This window comes from Haemorhous mexicanus, chromosome 7, assembly GCF_027477595.1.
Source record: "Haemorhous mexicanus isolate bHaeMex1 chromosome 7, bHaeMex1.pri, whole genome shotgun sequence".
In the NCBI taxonomy this organism is placed as follows: domain Eukaryota; kingdom Metazoa; phylum Chordata; class Aves; order Passeriformes; family Fringillidae; genus Haemorhous; species Haemorhous mexicanus.
The window spans coordinates 28,994,032-29,011,198 of NC_082347.1; the positions used below are offsets into that span (position 1 = coordinate 28,994,032).

At 59.5% G+C, this 17,167-nt stretch overlaps 1 protein-coding gene across 1 annotated transcript; it reads right to left on the reverse strand.

Annotated features, from left to right (window-relative positions):
* Positions 1-1,200: 1,200 nt before the first annotated feature.
* PPRC1 (PPARG related coactivator 1) lies at positions 1,201-15,849 on the reverse strand. The gene is made up of 15 exons (XM_059852286.1): positions 15,543-15,849; positions 15,183-15,457; positions 11,211-11,354; positions 10,913-11,068; positions 10,405-10,524; positions 7,295-10,031; positions 6,827-6,880; positions 6,391-6,451; positions 5,955-6,040; positions 4,989-5,787; positions 2,689-2,862; positions 2,459-2,522; positions 2,121-2,242; positions 1,832-1,983; positions 1,201-1,532 (listed from the first exon to the last, which is right to left on the reverse strand). Exons 1-15 carry the CDS (start codon positions 15,847-15,849, stop codon positions 1,429-1,431), a joined length of 5,355 nt encoding a protein of 1,784 aa, XP_059708269.1. The 3' UTR covers positions 1,201-1,428.
* Positions 15,850-17,167: the final 1,318 nt, after the last annotated feature.

Below are 17,167 nucleotides of genomic sequence, written 5' to 3' on the forward strand. Positions count from 1 at the left end.
AACGTGATCCAAGTGGCAACATCAGCATCAGCTTGGCTGAACCCCCACCCAGGGTTTATTGCCCCTATTCCCCTCCCTGCTCTCACACTATTGGAGTGGGTGCTGCCTCCACCAAGTAAGGGATCTGAAGGGACTTTGACCAGCACCCTCCTACCCCAAAACACCATGAAAAACCCTGGGAATGGCATCCCCTGCCCATCACTTCCCTCCACACCCTCCCAGCTCAGCACTGCCCAGCTGGGCAGCTGCAAGATTTCCTAATCCAGGGTGCCAAGAGAGGGCTCTAACAGGTGCCACTGCACCCCACCCCAAGCCTGTCCCAGTCCTGAAGCCAGGGAACTCGATGACATCTCAGCGTTCCCAGTCTGCACTGCCACCTGCAAGGGACCCCCAGGCTTGTCACAGCCCAGGAGCAGTCCAAGGCAGGGCTTTTCTCTGCCAGCACAAGGGCAGGGAGCAGAAAAGATGCTTGGCAGCAGGCCCAAGCATGCTCCCTTGGGGGCTGCCTGCGATCGCTCCTCTCCTCCATGGGCTGCAGTGCACTGAGAGGGCCTAGACAGGCATCATCTACCCCTCCCTGCCACTGGCCATTCTTTCCTGCCAAGCTCCATGCCACTGCAGACAGCTGTAATCTCTCTGCAGTCACACAAACACCTCTCCCTCAGGGGAAACCCAGAGATGAGATGTCTCCCCTCTCTTTCTGGCGAGCCGGAGCAACACCAAGAAGCAGGCTCGAAGGGGACAGGCCCACAGGGCCGTGGGCTCGGTGCGAGCAGAGCCCTGCCCGAGCTCTGGCCAAGGACTGGAGCCCGTTCCCAGCCCACTGCTGGGAGCGGCAGTGGAGGATCTTGCACTGCCCCCCCGTGGCCATTGCGGGTGGTGCAGGTGGCCCCAAAACAGCTGGGAGCCTCGGAGTGCCAAGTCCTGCGGCCAGCAGAGCCCAAGAGACTGTCAGAGGGATCCTCAGAGAGGCATTCACCCCGTGCCAGGCCATTGCAGTCTGCCACGGTGACACTCACACACTCAGTGACCTCAGTCCTGTCCCACTCTCCCCAGACATCCCACTCCTGTGCCCAGTCCACAACCTGTGCAACATTTCATGGGGCCATACCACAGGCAGAGTCCCTGGGGTCTTGAGGGGGGCACAGCCTAAGCCCACACCTGGGAATAGCCCATGCAAAGGAGGAAACAAGGCAGTGCTGCTGTTTGGGCATCTGTATTTATTATATGTCTGGGGCAAGCCCAGGGCTGCCACTTGCCTGGACTGCTCCAGTTGAAGGCCAATGACCCATCCTCCTTAAATATTGGTTATAAAACAAATTTTTTTCCTTTTTCATTTTATTAAAAATCTCATCTCTCTCTCCGTTCTTTTTTTGCCTTTTGTAGTTGAGTATAAAAGTGGGGGCGGGTGCTCCGCCTTGCCTGCCGCTACCTCCGCAGGCTGCGCTGTGCCTGCCGCAGCAGAGTGTCAAAGTCCAGGGAGTCAAACTTGCTCTTGACGGGAGCTGGGTCAAAATCCTCACGGTTTGAATCTGTAAGAGATGGGGAGAGGTTGTCTTAAGCCCATGGAAACACTGGCACAGTCCTGGCCATTCCCACAGCAAACTTAGCTTGTTTCACCTGCCCGCCTCTAGACCCAGAGTTGGGCCAGCCTCCAACACAGTGCTGGAGAGACAGGGAGCCCCCATTCAATCCTTCAGGGCAGGACAGCTCCTGGATGTGGCTCTGCTTCCAACCCTGACTGACCCCAAGGATGGGAATTCCTATGCCTCTGGAAAGAAGAGAAGGACCCAGGGAGGCCAACCCCCAACTTGGAGGTTGTGCAACTCACCCAAGTCAGCGTAGTTCCTCCTGCAGAACTGCCTGCGGCCACCAAAGCACAGGTCGAAGGGCTGCTCGTCTGGGCGCCGCAGCTTGTGCCCACTCTCGATGGCAGCGAAGGCTTCCTCAGCATAGCGGTAGGTGACAAAGCCATAGTTATCCCTGACATTGGAGGAGATCAGCAGCAACAGTTATGTTTGTGTCCCCCCTTGGTCTGCAACATCCCCTTGAGTGATGGGAAAAGGGCCAAGAGGAGTCATCCCTGAGAAGGGACTGACCCATCTTCCCACAGCTCTTACCCCTCGGAGCGGAAATGCAGGGTACACTCCTCAATGTCCCCAAACACAGAGAAGCGGTGCCGCAGCTCCGACCGTGTCATCCTGCTGGGGATCTTGCCAATAAACACAACTCGCCGCTCCTCCTGCGGGCAGGGATGCCCCATCCATGAGCAGGACCTCTCGCACAGAACACCCTCCCTGCATGGCTTCCCACCACACCGTGCCTTGGCCAGGGCCTCCCAGCAATGCTGCTGGCAAGACTGCAGCCCCCTGCAGAAACCCCCTCTGTTTCTGAAGCGACAGAGCGGCTGTGAACCCCCAAATTTCCAGTCCCAGATTCCCAGCCCTCCATCACTCACTATTGCACGTTCCTTCTGGAGGATCCTCTGCCTTTGGTAGTGGTCCTGTGCATCATAACTGTATCTGCCAGGGCAGAAACCAGACACATGAGCTACAGAATCATGGGGGTCTCAGAAGAGTGATTTCAAACACAAGTGAGACCTTGAAGGAGTGGTTCCATCCCCCCTCCACAGAAGGCTGGGAGATGGGTTGGGGAGAGCTCACACTCCTGCAGGATGGCCATGCTCACCTTCTCCACCTGTTACTCCTCCCACGGGGCGAGGGGGAGCGGGACTGGCTGCGGGATGTGGACCTGGATGAGTAGGAGGATGTTGATGATGAGGATGAGGACCTGTCCCGGGACCTGCCACATGACCCACAGCTGGAGCGAGAGGAGGAGCTGTGGGAACATCTTGAGCGGTACCTGGGGGAAGGAGAGATACAGCTGAGCCCTCCCTTTGTCCAGCATCATAAGGCTCCAAGTAGAAAAAAATATCCATTGTCCCCATGGTATCCAGCATCCCACTCGGACAGGACCCATCCCCAGCATGGGGAAGCCTCTGTCCAAGAGTGCCAGAGCAACAACATTACAGAAAAGTTGCTCCATTTGGCTCCCAATGCCTCAGAGAAAAGGGAGCAGGCTCACAGGAGGCACAGCTTATAAAGAGCAAGAAATAGTCATGGGGGAACTGTGAAGCACAGGGCTGTGCCTGGGAGGGCTCAGAAAGGGCTGGGACTTCTGTGCTGAGCTCCACACGATGCACAGGACAACACTATATCCACATTGTGCTCAACAGCCACGTGAACAGAGACTGCAAGAGTTTCTCCAGCAGGGCCAGGGAAAGCTTAAGGACAGCAGGACCAAAACACAACTGGGATTAAGCTGTGCTGCCTCCAGCCAGGAGCACAGTCCCTCTCCAGACATGCTGGCCATAGGTGGTCCCGCCATGGACAAACCCAGGCCTGGCAGGGCATGCTGCCTGACTCTGCCACATATTCCTATGCCACATTCTCCTGGAAGACAGCAAGTCAGGCTGGCACAGTACATAGGGACATTTTCCAGCACAAGGCCAGCTGATTTGCTGGAAAGCCAAGCCAGACGTTTTGCTTCACAATCCCCAAGCTGCACATCCATCAAACAGAGCACTTTTATACCTGTCCTTTCCAGCTCCAGCCTCTGCATTTACTGGCTATCAATGAAGGGGTCTTGGTTGGACAGGCCCCTCATGTCCAGGGACATTCCAGAACCAGCTGAACACCAAGAGAACGACAGAAGGAGAAACCCTTCACCACCTCCCAGCCCAACTGGGACAGTGTGCACATCACTCCGATGCACAAGGACTCTGAAAGAAATGCATCCCACAGAGTGCAAAGTGTCCCACTTTCCTGGATAAGGAGAACAGGGAGTCCCTGAGGCAGCCAAGCCAGACAGGTTTTTCCCTACTTGCCTCCAGCAGCTCCCTGGAGAGCTCCACAGTAGCTCCTCTCATTTCTATACCAAGGGCTGCAGCAGCCCCACAGCACAAATATGAACACCTGCTATAATACTCCAGAAAAAGCATCCAAAAGCAAAGATGCAGCCAAGGACTTGTAACAGGTTTTGGGTGTTCCTGAAGAAGTAAGGAAGTCTGGCTCAGTGGTGGCTTTGCAGGCATATGGGCCCAGAGGGGCTTCAGCCAGAACTGGATGGGCAGGGTGTTGGTGCAGCTCCCCCACCCTCTGTGAGCCAAACACCTCTTCAGAAAGGCCACAAGGGCAAAAGCATCAAATCCAGCCATCTAGCAGGACCATAAAGATGTGTCTGGGCTCTTGCAAAACATGGGCCACTGGACAACTGCCTGTCTTAGGGTGCAATGAAAGATGTAACCAGAAGTACCTATTCTATCACCACCAGTTGAAATCTCTTCCATTATCCATCCTTCATAACTCCAGTGTTGGAGGGGGCAGGCATATCCTTTGTTAATGGGCCAGCTGTTAAAACCAGGTGGGACAGTTTTCTTTATCTCTTCTATGACCCATCCTCCATCCAGGGAAATACCTTCAGTTAATGGGCCATTGACTCTCACAGCATAAAATTACATCATCCCATTGTGAGATACTCCACCCAGGGGGAGGAGCCAAGCATTCCCACCTAAAGAAAAATCTGATATTTGGAAACCCAGGGGAGCCTTTTTCCACAGGAAGACCAGGCCCATCTACACCACCACTGGACCTTCAGACAAAAACTACGCCCTTCTACAGGATCACTGCTTCAACAGAACCACAGCTGTCACTCCAGAAGGACGGCAGCCACCATTTAATCAGGTTGTATTCTGACTGTCAGTGGTTTTTTGTATTATTGCATTTTCATGTTAATTTTCCTAGTAAAGAACTGTTATTCCTATTCCCATATCTTTGCCTGAGAGCCCCTTAATTTCAAAATTATAATAATTTGGAGGGGGGGGGTGTTTACATTTTCAATTTCAAGAGAGGCTCCTGCCCTCCTTAGCAGACACCTGTCTTTTCAAACCAAGACAGTGCCCCAAGAGCAAGCAGCAATCCACCGCTTACCTTCGCCACCGCTTGGGAGGTGGGGAGAGCGACCGTGACCGGGATCGGGAGGACGAGGATGAAGATGAAGATGAGGACTCACTAGCTCCATCCGAACTGGAGCTGAAAGAACGGCTGGCACGGCTCCGGCCAGCCCTCCAGCTGTCAGCAGAGGGGCTGGGTGAGTCCTGGGGTCTCCGGTAGCAGCGCAGGGACCTCTTGGCAGCAGCATGGCTGGGCTGGGCACTGGGAGTCTGCACCTCCTGGTCCCGGCAGGGGGATGCAGCTGGAGACAGGAGCACTGAGGTGGGGGGACTGCTGCACCCAGTGGTGGCCTTGTTGGGGATGGTAGTCCGATAATCCAGGGGAGCTGGGCAGGCCATCCCCAGGGGCTCCGGGCTGTGCCCCATGGTGGTGTTAGGGGCTGGTGGGGTGGGCTCAGGTTGGTCCAGCGTCCGTTTGGTTAAGGAGGAGATGGGTTTGATAGTGATGTCCCGGTGGTGTTTGACATTCCAGCGGGAGCCACCTTCGGCAGGGGGCTGCGTGCCAGGGATATTGCTGCTCTCGGGCTGCGGTGCACCCAGGATGCAGTAGTCGTGGTCTCCCGAGCAGACGTGGCTGGGGGCTGTGCTGGCAGGGGCTGGCACCAAGCTCTTCACCTGGATCTTGTTTGGGAGCAGTGGCTTGGCTTTCATCAGCTTGGTTGACTTCTGGGGCCCTTCCTGGGGCATGGACCCAGGTGACTTGGTCTTGGCCAGCAGTGAGACAGCAGGCAAAGGCTTCCAGAGCTGGTGAGGAGGTGTCGCTGGGGGCGTGAGGCCTGGGAGAGCACCAGAACGCTTACAAGAGCAGCCCTTTGCTGCAACCCACTCAGCTGGGGCTCCCTCATATCCCAGCCCCCCTCACTCCCCAAGGTGTCCCCCCAGACACACAACAGCCCTGCCACGACACGGCACACTACCCTCCCTTGTCCCAAGTATTCTTTACCTGCCACATTGGCCAGCTCAGAGGCCTGCAGGCCATCTGGGGGCTTCCTGTCCTGTTGGGTTGGTGCTTCCTGCTGGGTCTCAGGTCTGAAAATGGGAAAAGAGCTTTGTCAAACACAAGCAAGCAAGGCCCAGTCCCACTCCCCACACCTGGGGCACCCACTCTATCAGTCCCACTGGCCAGTTCATGAGGACAGAGGATCCAAGAGAGCTACAAGGATAAAACCTGCACAGCCTGGTCATACCCATCACTGCTTGTCCCAATTTTCCCCCCTAAGTGCCAGTTCTGTCCCAGTCCAGCAACAAGCTCAGCCCCTCCTGGGCCAGTGGACACAGCCCCAGCACACTTCAAATCCTGCCAGGACTGAAAGCTGCCCTGCGCCCTTGCTCTGCTGGGCTCCACGCTCGGCACCAGCTGCCGAGGTTTTGCTACTCACCCAGAGCTCCCTGTCAGCTGCCTTTCCTCAGGGGGCTGTACAGGAGTTTCCTCCTTCTTGGCTGAAAAAAGAACAGGTAGGTGAGAGTGGCAACAAGAAGGGCTGAAGGACAGAGTCAACAAAGCACCCCAGGAACAGCTTGGAAGAGCACAGCACCTGAAACCCAGCTCCCTGAAGAAAGGGGCTGCACATCCTTTTTCCTTCACAGACTCTTCGCCACCCCTTTGGTTGCCATGGGGACCCCCAGATATTTCCACAGGCCAAGGAGATGGAGGCAGAGACAGCCGCAGGACAGAACACCAGGGCAGGGTAACATGAGCCCACAGCAGCATCACAGCCCTCCCACTACCACCCTGACACAGGGAGCATGGACAGCCCAGGGAGGCCAGCATGGGATGGAGGGAGCCCTGCAGGGGATGGCATGCCAGATCCGCACCTTCAGACTTCTCAAACTGCTCCAGCAGGCTGGACAGGTCGGTGGCTTCAATCCCTGAGCCAGGGAGAAAGCACAGCAAGTCAGATCAGCTAGAATTCCACCAGGACTGCAATGATGCACCCCAACCCCATTCTTCCCCCACATCAGCCTCCCTGGATGGTGGGACAAGCACTGGGGAGGAAAAGCCAGTAACAGAGCCTGCAGCAGCTGTGTGTCTCCCACAAGGACAGGAGCACCCAGCTCTGCAGTCCCAGAAGGAAGTAGTTTCAGGACAGCCAGCCCAGACCATTCATTGTAGGCAACATCCTGGCAGAGTACTGGGAAGAGACTGCAAGCCTGTGGGTATGACTTTGCCACCCTCACCCCCATAAGTGCCAGGAACCGGTCCTGCTACCCAGGCTGCTGGCAGCACTGCAGCCTTGCTGGCTGCTGACACTCAACCCAGCGTCCTGCAGCCCTCCCACTCACCAATCTCGCTGATGAAGGCTTGCACAATGTCCTTGCTGCTGTCTCTGGGCTGGGCTGGGCTGAGGAGTGGCTGGTGCCTCCATGGCCGCACAGCGGGTGCCTTGGTGGGAACGCTGCTCTCTCGACTTGCTTTCCGTGGTGGTGCCACAGCCTGGGAGGTGGATTTTTGGCCAGGCACCTCCTGCTCAGCAGCTGCCTTGGGCTCCAATAGGGCTTTCTCCGCTGCCTCCTTCCCTGGCCCTACAGCCTTCTCCGTGGCATGGGTGTCAGGGGACTCCCCAACAGGGGCAGGAGACACCTCTGCTGGGCAACAGATGGCAGCTGGGGGGGCCTTTGGGAGCTGGTTGGGAGTTGCAGCTTGGGACTCCTCTAGAGGCTGGGTGGGGACAGCCTGGGGGACTGGCACTGCAGGAGGGACCCTGCTGGGCTGGGCAGCAGCAGCTGACGGGGCTGGCAGGGGCTGGGCTGGGGCTGGAGCCAGAGGGGCCTTGGGGAGGGAGCTCTCCCCCGCCAGCCGTGCCTGCCTCCTGGGATCTGACACCCTGCCAGCTGCCGGCCTGGCTGGGCCACCTGCAGGCCCCATCTCGCTGGCTGGGGCAGCAGGTGACTGGGCGGGGAAGGCTGGTGGCTCCGGGCAGCTGAGCATAGGGGCAGCAGGAGACTGCCCATGCAGAGGGGCTGTGCCAGGGTGGCTGCCAGCTGGGAAGGCGGTGGTGGCCTGCACTGCTGCTCCGGTGTCCCTGTACGCAAGGGAAGGCACCGGAGGCGGCACGGGGATTCCAGGCCAGTAGGATGGTGGTGCCCACCCAACTGGGGCATAGGGGCCGCCTGGGCCAAATGGAGGCGGGGGTGGCAAAGGTGGAGGGGGCCAGGCCATGGCTGGAGGCGGGAGGCCAGGCACCACGTGAAAAGTACTAGAGGAGCTGACACTGGGTGGTGGGGGCAAACCATGGCAGCCCATGGGCTGTGGGCTGAAGCAGGGCCAGGAAGGCACTGGTGGGTAAAGGGCATAAGCACTGGCAGAGGCTGGCGGCATCCCTGTGGGGGCCACCCCAGCAGCTGGGGGCACGTTTGGTGCAACAAAAGGCATTGGTGTTGATGGCGGTGGTGGAGCTGTGGCAGGTGCTGGGGCTGAAGTCAGAGCAGTGGGAGCTTTGCTGGCAGGAGAAGGGACAGCAGCAGGGCTGGTGGGTTTGTCTGGTCCCTTCTGAGCACTGTCTGCCTCGGTGGCAGAGCGCATGGGTGACACCAGGCAGGGGATCTCCGCCAGCTCTGTCGGAGGCTCGGGGACACTGGGCCACTTGCTGGACACTTGCTTCTTGCCTTCCTGGCTGCCACCCGTGCTGGGCTGACGGTGCAGCATGCGGATGCGGTACTCACGCAGGCTCAGGGCCTTGGGCTTGGCTTCCTTAGGCAGGTCCTCACTCGGCTCTGCTGCTGGCAGCCTCTGGGCAGGCTCCAGCCCAACACCTTGCTCTGGGAGCTGAGAGGCAGCCTCCGAGACCCCACTGCTCTGTCCAGCAGATGGCTGCGCATCTCCCTGGCCCTCAGCCCGGTCTGTCTGGCTGGGACATGCAGCTGCTGGCTGCCCCTCCACGCTTGGTGCAGTCTTCTCCAGGGACACCAGAGTCTTGTTCTTCTCCATGGCCACATTCACGATTTCAGGCGCTGGCTCCTTCTGCAGCTCCTGCTTCACCTTCTTGGGCAGCAAGGTCCCTGCTGTGCTCCGAGGCCTGTCCCGGGACCGAGGTGCCCGCTCAGCATTCAGCTCCATCTGCCCCTCCTTCCTGGCTCGCTCCAGCTGCTGTGCCAGGAAGTCTGAGACCTGAACAGAGGGACACTCTGCCCGCTGCCGGCTGATGGGTGGCTGGACATGGGGTTGTCCAGAGCCAGTGGAACGGAGCCGGTGGGCTACACAGTCCCTGCCAGGCCTGGCCTGCTTGCTTTGGTCCTCCTCTGCTTTCTTTTTCCGACTCTTCCTTGCTCTCTCACGGCCCCGTCCCTTCTCAGAGCATTCACGTTTTCCACCTGCTGGGGCTTCTGTGCTGTGCCAGGAGCTGTGGTTGGGACCTGAGGCTCCAGGTGCCGCTGTCTCCAGTGGGGAGGTGGCCTCTGGGGTAGGGCATGAAGGCTCCTTCCCAGGAAGTTTTTCCTCCTTCTCCTCTTCCAACCCATTTTCCTGGGCTGGAGGTCCTGGCAGCTCCCCACAATTTTCTGGGATTGACTCCCTGATAGTCTCCTCTACTCCCAGGAGCTCCAGGTCAGGGGAGTTGGGAGTCAAGGGCTGCAGAACCACAGGGATCTCCACACTCTCTCCCTCTCCAGGCACAATTTCCAGCAAGACAGGACTGCTCAGAAGCTCCTTGGCCACAGGCTCCGTGTCAGGGTCCAGGCACACAGTGAAGGTGGGCAGGCAGTAGGGGTGCATGGACTTCACCAGCTCACTCAGGGATACATCACCTGTGTTGATGATGCAGGGGTCTTCATGCTCCTCCAGCGCCGCCCCTGCCTCGCTCACACAGAAATTCACAGCTTCCATGCTTCTGTCTAGCTCCAGGCTCAAGGCAGCCTCTTCCTCTTCTTCCTCGCCATCACTGCGCTGTGGCAGGGGCTGCTCTCGGGCTCGGTGCCAGCCCACCTTCCTCTCCACTCTCGGGGTACTGCAGACTTGCTTCTTTGGCAGCACTGGGTCCTCAAGGCCATGAGTAGCACGGTCCCAGGCCACATCTGTGTCAGTCTGGGAAGGGGGACCACAGCAAACATCAGTTCCTGGGCTTTTAGCAGCACTCCCCCAGGACAGCCAACTGGGTCTGCTGCAACTCTACAGCAAAGCCCCATGGCAGACAAAAAGCTGGGACACATCTGACCTGCCCAGTAAAACACAACAGAGCTGGAAATCTGATACTGCTATGGGAGCATCCCCAGTCCCTGGCACCCACCACATGAGGCAGACCCTGCTCCCACTGCCACTGGTGCCTTGCAAAAGCATCATCTCAGGGAAAGGATGCCCGTGCAAGGAGGGAAGGCTGGGGCTGGGGGCTACAGCAGAGGCAGTTATCCCAGCACCATCCCAACACTGCTGCTTCAGCTTGCCCTGCTCAGCTGCTCACCTTCCCAACCACAGAGACACTGTTGCTGCTGCTGCTGAGAGGCCTGAGAGCCTTAGGCTGTTCCAGGGTAGGGCTCTCACACTCCAGCAATGGGCGGGATAAGGTGAGAAACTTCTGAAACTGGAAAGATGGACAAAAGATGAGACAGTGGCAGGCCTATGCTGCTGGAGGGGACAGGCCACCTCCAACCCCACAGTGCCCATACACTTCACCCCACAAAGCCCAAGAGCAAACAGCCCTTTCACCCACACTGCACACAGCTCCCACTGGTGACATGCTGCTCCCCAAAGCCTCTGGCACATCTCTGGCTCTATATAAAGACTCAAGGGGGAGGCATGGCCCTCCAGAGCACTTCTCTCACATTGGAACTGTCATGAGAGTACATCTCAGGGTACTGTGGACCAGGGTCCTACTATTTCAGGGTACCCTCATGCTAGGACATAGCAGAGCCCCGCCTGAGCATCTTCCCATGGGCTCTGGGGTCAGGCTGCATCTGCCCCCAACATACCGAGGTATTCTCCCGCTCACGAGGTGAGGTCAGCAGCTCTGCATCCATGATGGTGTCAAAGGGGGACAAGGTCTCATCATCTGTGCTGTCCAGGATCTCTGTGATGGCAGTTAGCAGGGACAGCTCGTTCTGTGCATCCAGGCAGGCCTTGCTCTGCTGCAAGGGTAGGGATGGTCTCAGAGGGTGATGGGATACAGCCCTAAGACCTGGACATTGAGGACACTGCCATCACCCCCACCCATGCCACAGCCAAGGCCAACCCGGCCACCACATCCCACATCTGTGTGTGAGCTCCCACCTCACTCAGAGAAAGATCCTCAATGATGGAGATCACAGAGGAGTCAAGATAGTTCTGCATTGTCCCCAGGATCTCTTCAGCCTCTAAGATGGTTTCTGCATCCAACGATGTTAAGTTCAGGTCATCGTCCTCAAGGGAAAAGCACTGTTGAGGAGCATGGGGAGCCAGGTAAACACTTTGCACAGCCCCACTAACAGCACTGATTTCCTCACAGTACACATGGGCTCTGAACAGCTTGTGCTGCAAACTGTGGCAGGGCACCCCCAGCACCCTGAACATGAAGGGAAGCAGGTGGGATGCAGCTGCAGGTCAGAAGGTGGCATAGGGGACCTTCCCCCTTGCTTTCAGGAGAGTCCACTGCACAAAGGCCTGTGCTGCTTTCAGCCCAAGACCTTTCCAATTACTCAGGATGCCTCCACACCGAAAATTTCTGCCTGATTCACTCTGCAGCTGCATGACTGGGAAAGACGAATGGATAAAACACCAGGCTCTACCCAACACCACACAGTGGTCGTGCAGGACAGGGAGGGACAGACCAGCTCCAGCCACCCCACGGACTGTCACACGCTCCTCCAATTCTGGCTGTTGGTGCTTCAGATAAGCCCAAAACCATTACAAAACTCATAACAAAAGTGCAGGAGTCAGCAAGAGGGGTGCAGCCAGCTGCCACTGCCGGAGCCCTACCCCAATACCGCTGCTGCAGGCTACAGGAGGACATGGTCTGTGCTTGCAATCCAGAACCAAACCACCTTTGTTACTCTTCCTCCTCCAAATTCCCAACCTCACATTATTTCCAGCCCCCAGCCAGGGGCGATGCTTGAGTAACTGAATGCTCCAGGGATCCTTGGGTAACTTCAAAAAAGTATTTGCACTGCACTCCAGGGTGTCACACAACCATGTTGCAGGACAGCCAGGAAAAGCCAGATGCTGGGCAAGGGCAGAGGCTGCAGCCCCCAGATGAGCAGAGCCACAGGACATACAGAGCAGAGCAGCAGCACAGGCGTGGCACCAGCACGAGACGGGATGCGAATTCCTGTTTGTAGATGGGCTTAGGCAGAGAGATAATGGAGGCTGGGAAGATAAGGGCACCAAGGACAGAGCCCTGGGAGAGTACACCTCCCTCCCAAAGCTAGCCAGGAGCAGGCTGCAACCCGTCTTCCTGCCCTTGGAGCAGCACCAGCACCGTGAGAACACAGCCAAACTTGGGGGATGCACATATGATACAGTTCACCTCTGTTTCATGTAGGTACCACAGCTTGCGTGAGCCTGTGCCCATGCAGAACAAATTGTACCTTGTCTCTAGAGAGAAGCTGCAAATACTTTGAAATCCTCTTCTAGCAAGCAGTAAACTGCACCAGAGAGACAGCAGGCATTTCACGAAATAGATGTTTCTAAAATACAACAGCACCAAACCCACATGCCCCTGGTCCCTGGGGCTCTTCAGAGACTTCCTTTGATAAGACTAAGCAGGTACTGCTAGCCACAGCACAGCCAGGAGCCCTGTGCAACCCCAGCATACAGGCAGCCCAATACCAGGCAGGGAATCAAAGCCAGGACACCCACAGCAATGCCCCGAAGCTACCCATCCCAAATTCCCCTAGTCTGTGACATGACAGCCTTAAGGACCAGGAGTCTACAGTGGTCTGGGGTTCAGCAGACAGCTTGCCAGCCCAGACCAGCCTGTTCCAGGGCCCTCTGCCTGGAAGTGGAGCCCACCAGTGACACCAGGACCCCACTTCACGCCACCATGCAGATCAGGCTGTGGAGCAGTTTTAGTGCAGTTTTCCTGCCCAGCATCTCCAGTCCCCTCCCTTGCCGGTGCTGGTGGTGCTGGTCAGAGCGCAGCACAGAGCCTGCTGGCAGCCCTCTAGGCGCAGCCTGGCTGCGATTCCCGACCAATCCTCACGCAGATACTGGGAGGACATCCAGGCTCACACGCCCAGCCCCAGAGTGCAACCCTGAGTCAGCGGTGACCGGTGACCGGCAGGCAGAGGTACCCCGGCCACCGAAGGAGCCAGCAGGATGGAGCATCAGCAGCCCAAGGACGCAGGGACCATCTGACCCCTGCCTGTAGATGGCAAAGGGATCCGAAGGACACCCCGGGGCTGCACAGCCCTGCCCATCTGGCCACAGGGCGGCTATCCCCAAAGAAAACATGTAATAAAAGCTTTCCAGCTGTGATCAGCGCTGGACATTAGGAGGGAGGGAAGTAAAACCCTTCCACTCAAATGGCCTCTTCCTGTGGCTCCTGCCCGCAGCCCGGGAGGGAGGGCGGGCAATCTCCCATGCCTTCCTCGACTCCCTTGACTCAGCGCCTTGCAACAAGGAGTCTCACAGCCGTGAGTCACCGGCCTGGGCTGTGTTCCCCCAGGATTCCCTTTGATCCACCTGGGGACGGGCACCTCCTGCAGCCCTCATCATTTGAGCATCGCTTGTGCGTCGGGGCGGGGGTACGAACCAGCCCAGCCTGCTCCAGCGTCCCTGCCCGCTCTCCTCCCTGCCAAGACCCCTGTCACTCCTAGCCCGGAGGGAAGGGGGGAACCCGCCGTGCCTTCCTTCACAGCTCCCTGTGTTTGCTTTAAGCAGCGCTGCAGGGAAGAGGGTCACGGGAATGTTCAAGGACAGGCTTCGGCTCTGGCCACGCTATGCCCAGGCAACCAGCACTGCCGGGGAGAAGGGAGGATGCCCACAGCCCCAGAGTGGGCTTTGGGCACGCGGGGTACCGGGACTGGAGCTAACTGCTTGCAATGGACACAGTCTAAGCGAGGCCACCAGCTCCTCCGGCACCCATCCGGCGCAGGGTACAGTGCGCTCGCTGCTCTGCTCCCCGGAAGGGACAACGGAGGCCCCCGCAGGCCGCTGCTGACACGTGTGCCCGGCGTGCTGCGGCTACGCCCCGAGCACAGGGCGGCCATGGTCCCCGGCTGGCTGCCAAGGCTGCTCTTACAGCGCCGGAGCTGCCGGCAAGGGCGCGGGGTAAGCCCGGGAAGCCGGGGGGCTCCGCCCGGCCAGCGCGGCACAGCCAGAGGATGCTCCCTGGATTCCTCTGCTGCTTTCGGCAAGCACCAGGCGGGAACACACCTCTCTTCCCCCATACGCAGCCCACTCGGCTCGCGTCGGGGAGGGGCGAGACAAGCTTGGCGTCCTCCAGCTCGAGGTCGGGATGGGGGGATCTCCTCCGCAGCCCCTCACCACGCAGAAGGACCCTGGCGGAGGCAGAAGCCTAGGGCTCTACCCAAAAAATCCCGACAAAGGCACAACGCAGGTGCCTCCGCGTCCCCTCCTGGGGTGCTGCCATCCCCGCGCTCCCCGTCCAGACAGCAGGGCACCCGCATCCAGCCCAGCCCCGGCAGGCGCCCACCGGGGACGGTGACAGCGGCAGCGCCGCGCCCCACACCTGCCCCGGCGCGGGAACCTCTTGCTAGGGATAAAGCCGCGCTTTTAGTGGATAAGCTCTCGGTACGGCTGGGGAAACCTCTCCCGGCCCGGGCCACATTCTGCAACCAGAGCTCCTGCCACCGAAACCGGCGAGTGTCGGTGTCCCAAAAAGCGCCAACCCCAGCGCGGCCGCAGGTGGCAGAGAGTAGCGCCGGGATGGAGGGACCGCGGGGGAATGACCCGAGCGGCATCCCTCTGTCCCCCACTACCCAAGGCCGGGGTGTCATCTCCCGCAGGGGACACCAAGCCACCCGTCTCGCCGGGTCCCGTGGCCGTGGTGCGGCCCCTCTTAACCCATAATCTCTCCGCGCCGACGCCCCACGCCGGCGGGGGAGCTGCGGGCACCCCACTCCCCCACCCAAAAAAAGGGCACCCCACTCCGGGACCAGCGGAGGCGCCGCTGGCCCGTGCTGCGACTCCCGCCCGCCGCCGGTGCAGCGGGCCCGCTCCCGCACACGTGGTGCAGCCGCCGCGGGAGCCGCGCCCGGCCTCCACGTGTCACGGAGCGGCCCGCCGCGCCCCGCCGCCCCTTACCTGCAGGGGGCTGCCGGCGCGGAAAGGCGACTCGCGCAGAGCTCCGCCGCTCGCCAGGCCCCGCGGAGCAGCCGCGGCGGCAGGGCCACCGGCACCGGCCCCGTTGGCGGCGGGCACCGCTCCGCCCCGCCGCGCCGCCATCTTGGCGCCTCTGCTCCCAGCGCGGCCACTGCCGAGAGCGCCACGTGACCGCCGCCCACCCCGCACTACAGCTCCCGGCGAGCCCCGCGCCGCCCCGCCCGCGCGCGGCACGCCGGGAGCGCACCCTTTCGCCGCTGGCCGCCCGCAGAGAGGCGAACACCAGCCTGAGGGGGCGCCCGGCCTCGGCAGCGCGGGCAGCCATCTTGAGGGCGGGCAGACCCTCGGGCTTCGCCGCCATCGTTGCGGTGGGCAGGGACGAGGAGGGTCGGCCCAGCCCCGCGACGCGCGGTGGGAGGGGCGGCGCGGGCGGGACTGGCGGGAAGCGCCCCCTGGAGGCGGGGCAGGCGCGCATTTTCCCGCGGCGCCGGGGGCCCGCCCTGCCGGCTGTGGCACACGCGTGTGCGCGGCCGACCTGCGTCCCCGCGCTTTCCGGAAAGCAGGGGCAGAGCTGCTGCGGGTGCAGCGGCTCGCCGTCTCCTGGCTGTGAGCGTTCCCTCTGCCTGAGGTGCCCGTGCAGCACTGCCATGGTGCTCCATTGAGCCCCAGCTCGTGTGGGGCCGGTGGAGGTGAGCGCACATGTGGTGGGCACAGGGGGGATTAAAAATACTATCGGAAATGAGAGGAGGGATGGGGCACCGTGAGCTGCCGTGCAGCCTCCTCGCATGGCAATGGGGCAGGGAACCCAAGTCACTGCTTGTGCTTAGGCTTGTGCTTGTCTCCAAAGCTGGCACACAGAAGATCCCCTGGAAAATGTGAGAGCCAAACTGGGCTCACTGGGCACAGTTGCTATCCAGCCTGGCTCCTCAAGAAGGCAAGGGATGCCAGTGTGCACAGGTGCTTGGCCTGGCCCTGCTTGGTACCCTCTGTTCAGGAAGCCCAGAGTCCCTTTGGGGACTCTATCACTTCTATGGCTCTTCTGGCTTCCATACAGACGGTAGGATCATCTCATGGAGTTCAGGGATGTGCTTACAGCAGCACAGGTGCAGTGTGGACATGTCACTGGAGCTCTGAAGTGCACGATTTACCTGGCAGGGGGTAATTGTCCCTGACATCAGTCCCTGGAGCACAGGCCTGCCCAGGCCAGATTCCCTTGGGGATCCACAGGATAGAGCTGCTTTTCTCAGCCCTGTGTGCCTGGTCATTGGACTGAACTATGTTTGACACATGGGGCCTCATCCTGCTCTCCTTCCTTCCACCCCTGCCACAAGGGACATTAAAATATGATCACTAGTCTCATGTCACTTCCTGCCTCGCAGGGGCTGCTCCTCCATAGCCACACACAGGCTCTCTGTCCAGGGGAGCTACTCCCTTCCACCTCCTCATCCAAGAAGCTCACAGTACTTGTATCTGGCCAAGATGCTGTCTAAGCAGCAGGCAGGTGGCTGTTTCCTTCTCCAGGGCTATGGATCCATGTCTGAGTGCTGCAGAGCACACCTGTTGCAATGGGTGAATGTGAGCACACTGCTGGGGCGTGGGGGATTTTGCTGGATGTAATCGGCTCCTCAGGCCACCACCTGCTTCTGGCACTGCAAAGGAATCTGGGGAGGCTGGGCAAGCGTTCCAGGTTCTCTGCAGCCCAGGTGTGGTTAAGGAACAAGTCACTTTTGAAATGTCAACGTTTCTGTCCACTGGCCTGAGGAGAAGCTGTCTGTAACCTGGCACCCAGAGATGTGCTGACAGGGATGTCGAGCAATGTTCCCCTTGGAGCCCTGCAGCTTTCCTTATCCTGCTCCACACCCTCTTTTCCTGTCATGTCCTTTCCCTTGGGCACATCCTGGGCATGCAGTGACCTGCCTAATCCCTCTGTCCCTGTGTGTGGCAGGACCCTACGGCACAACAAGGCT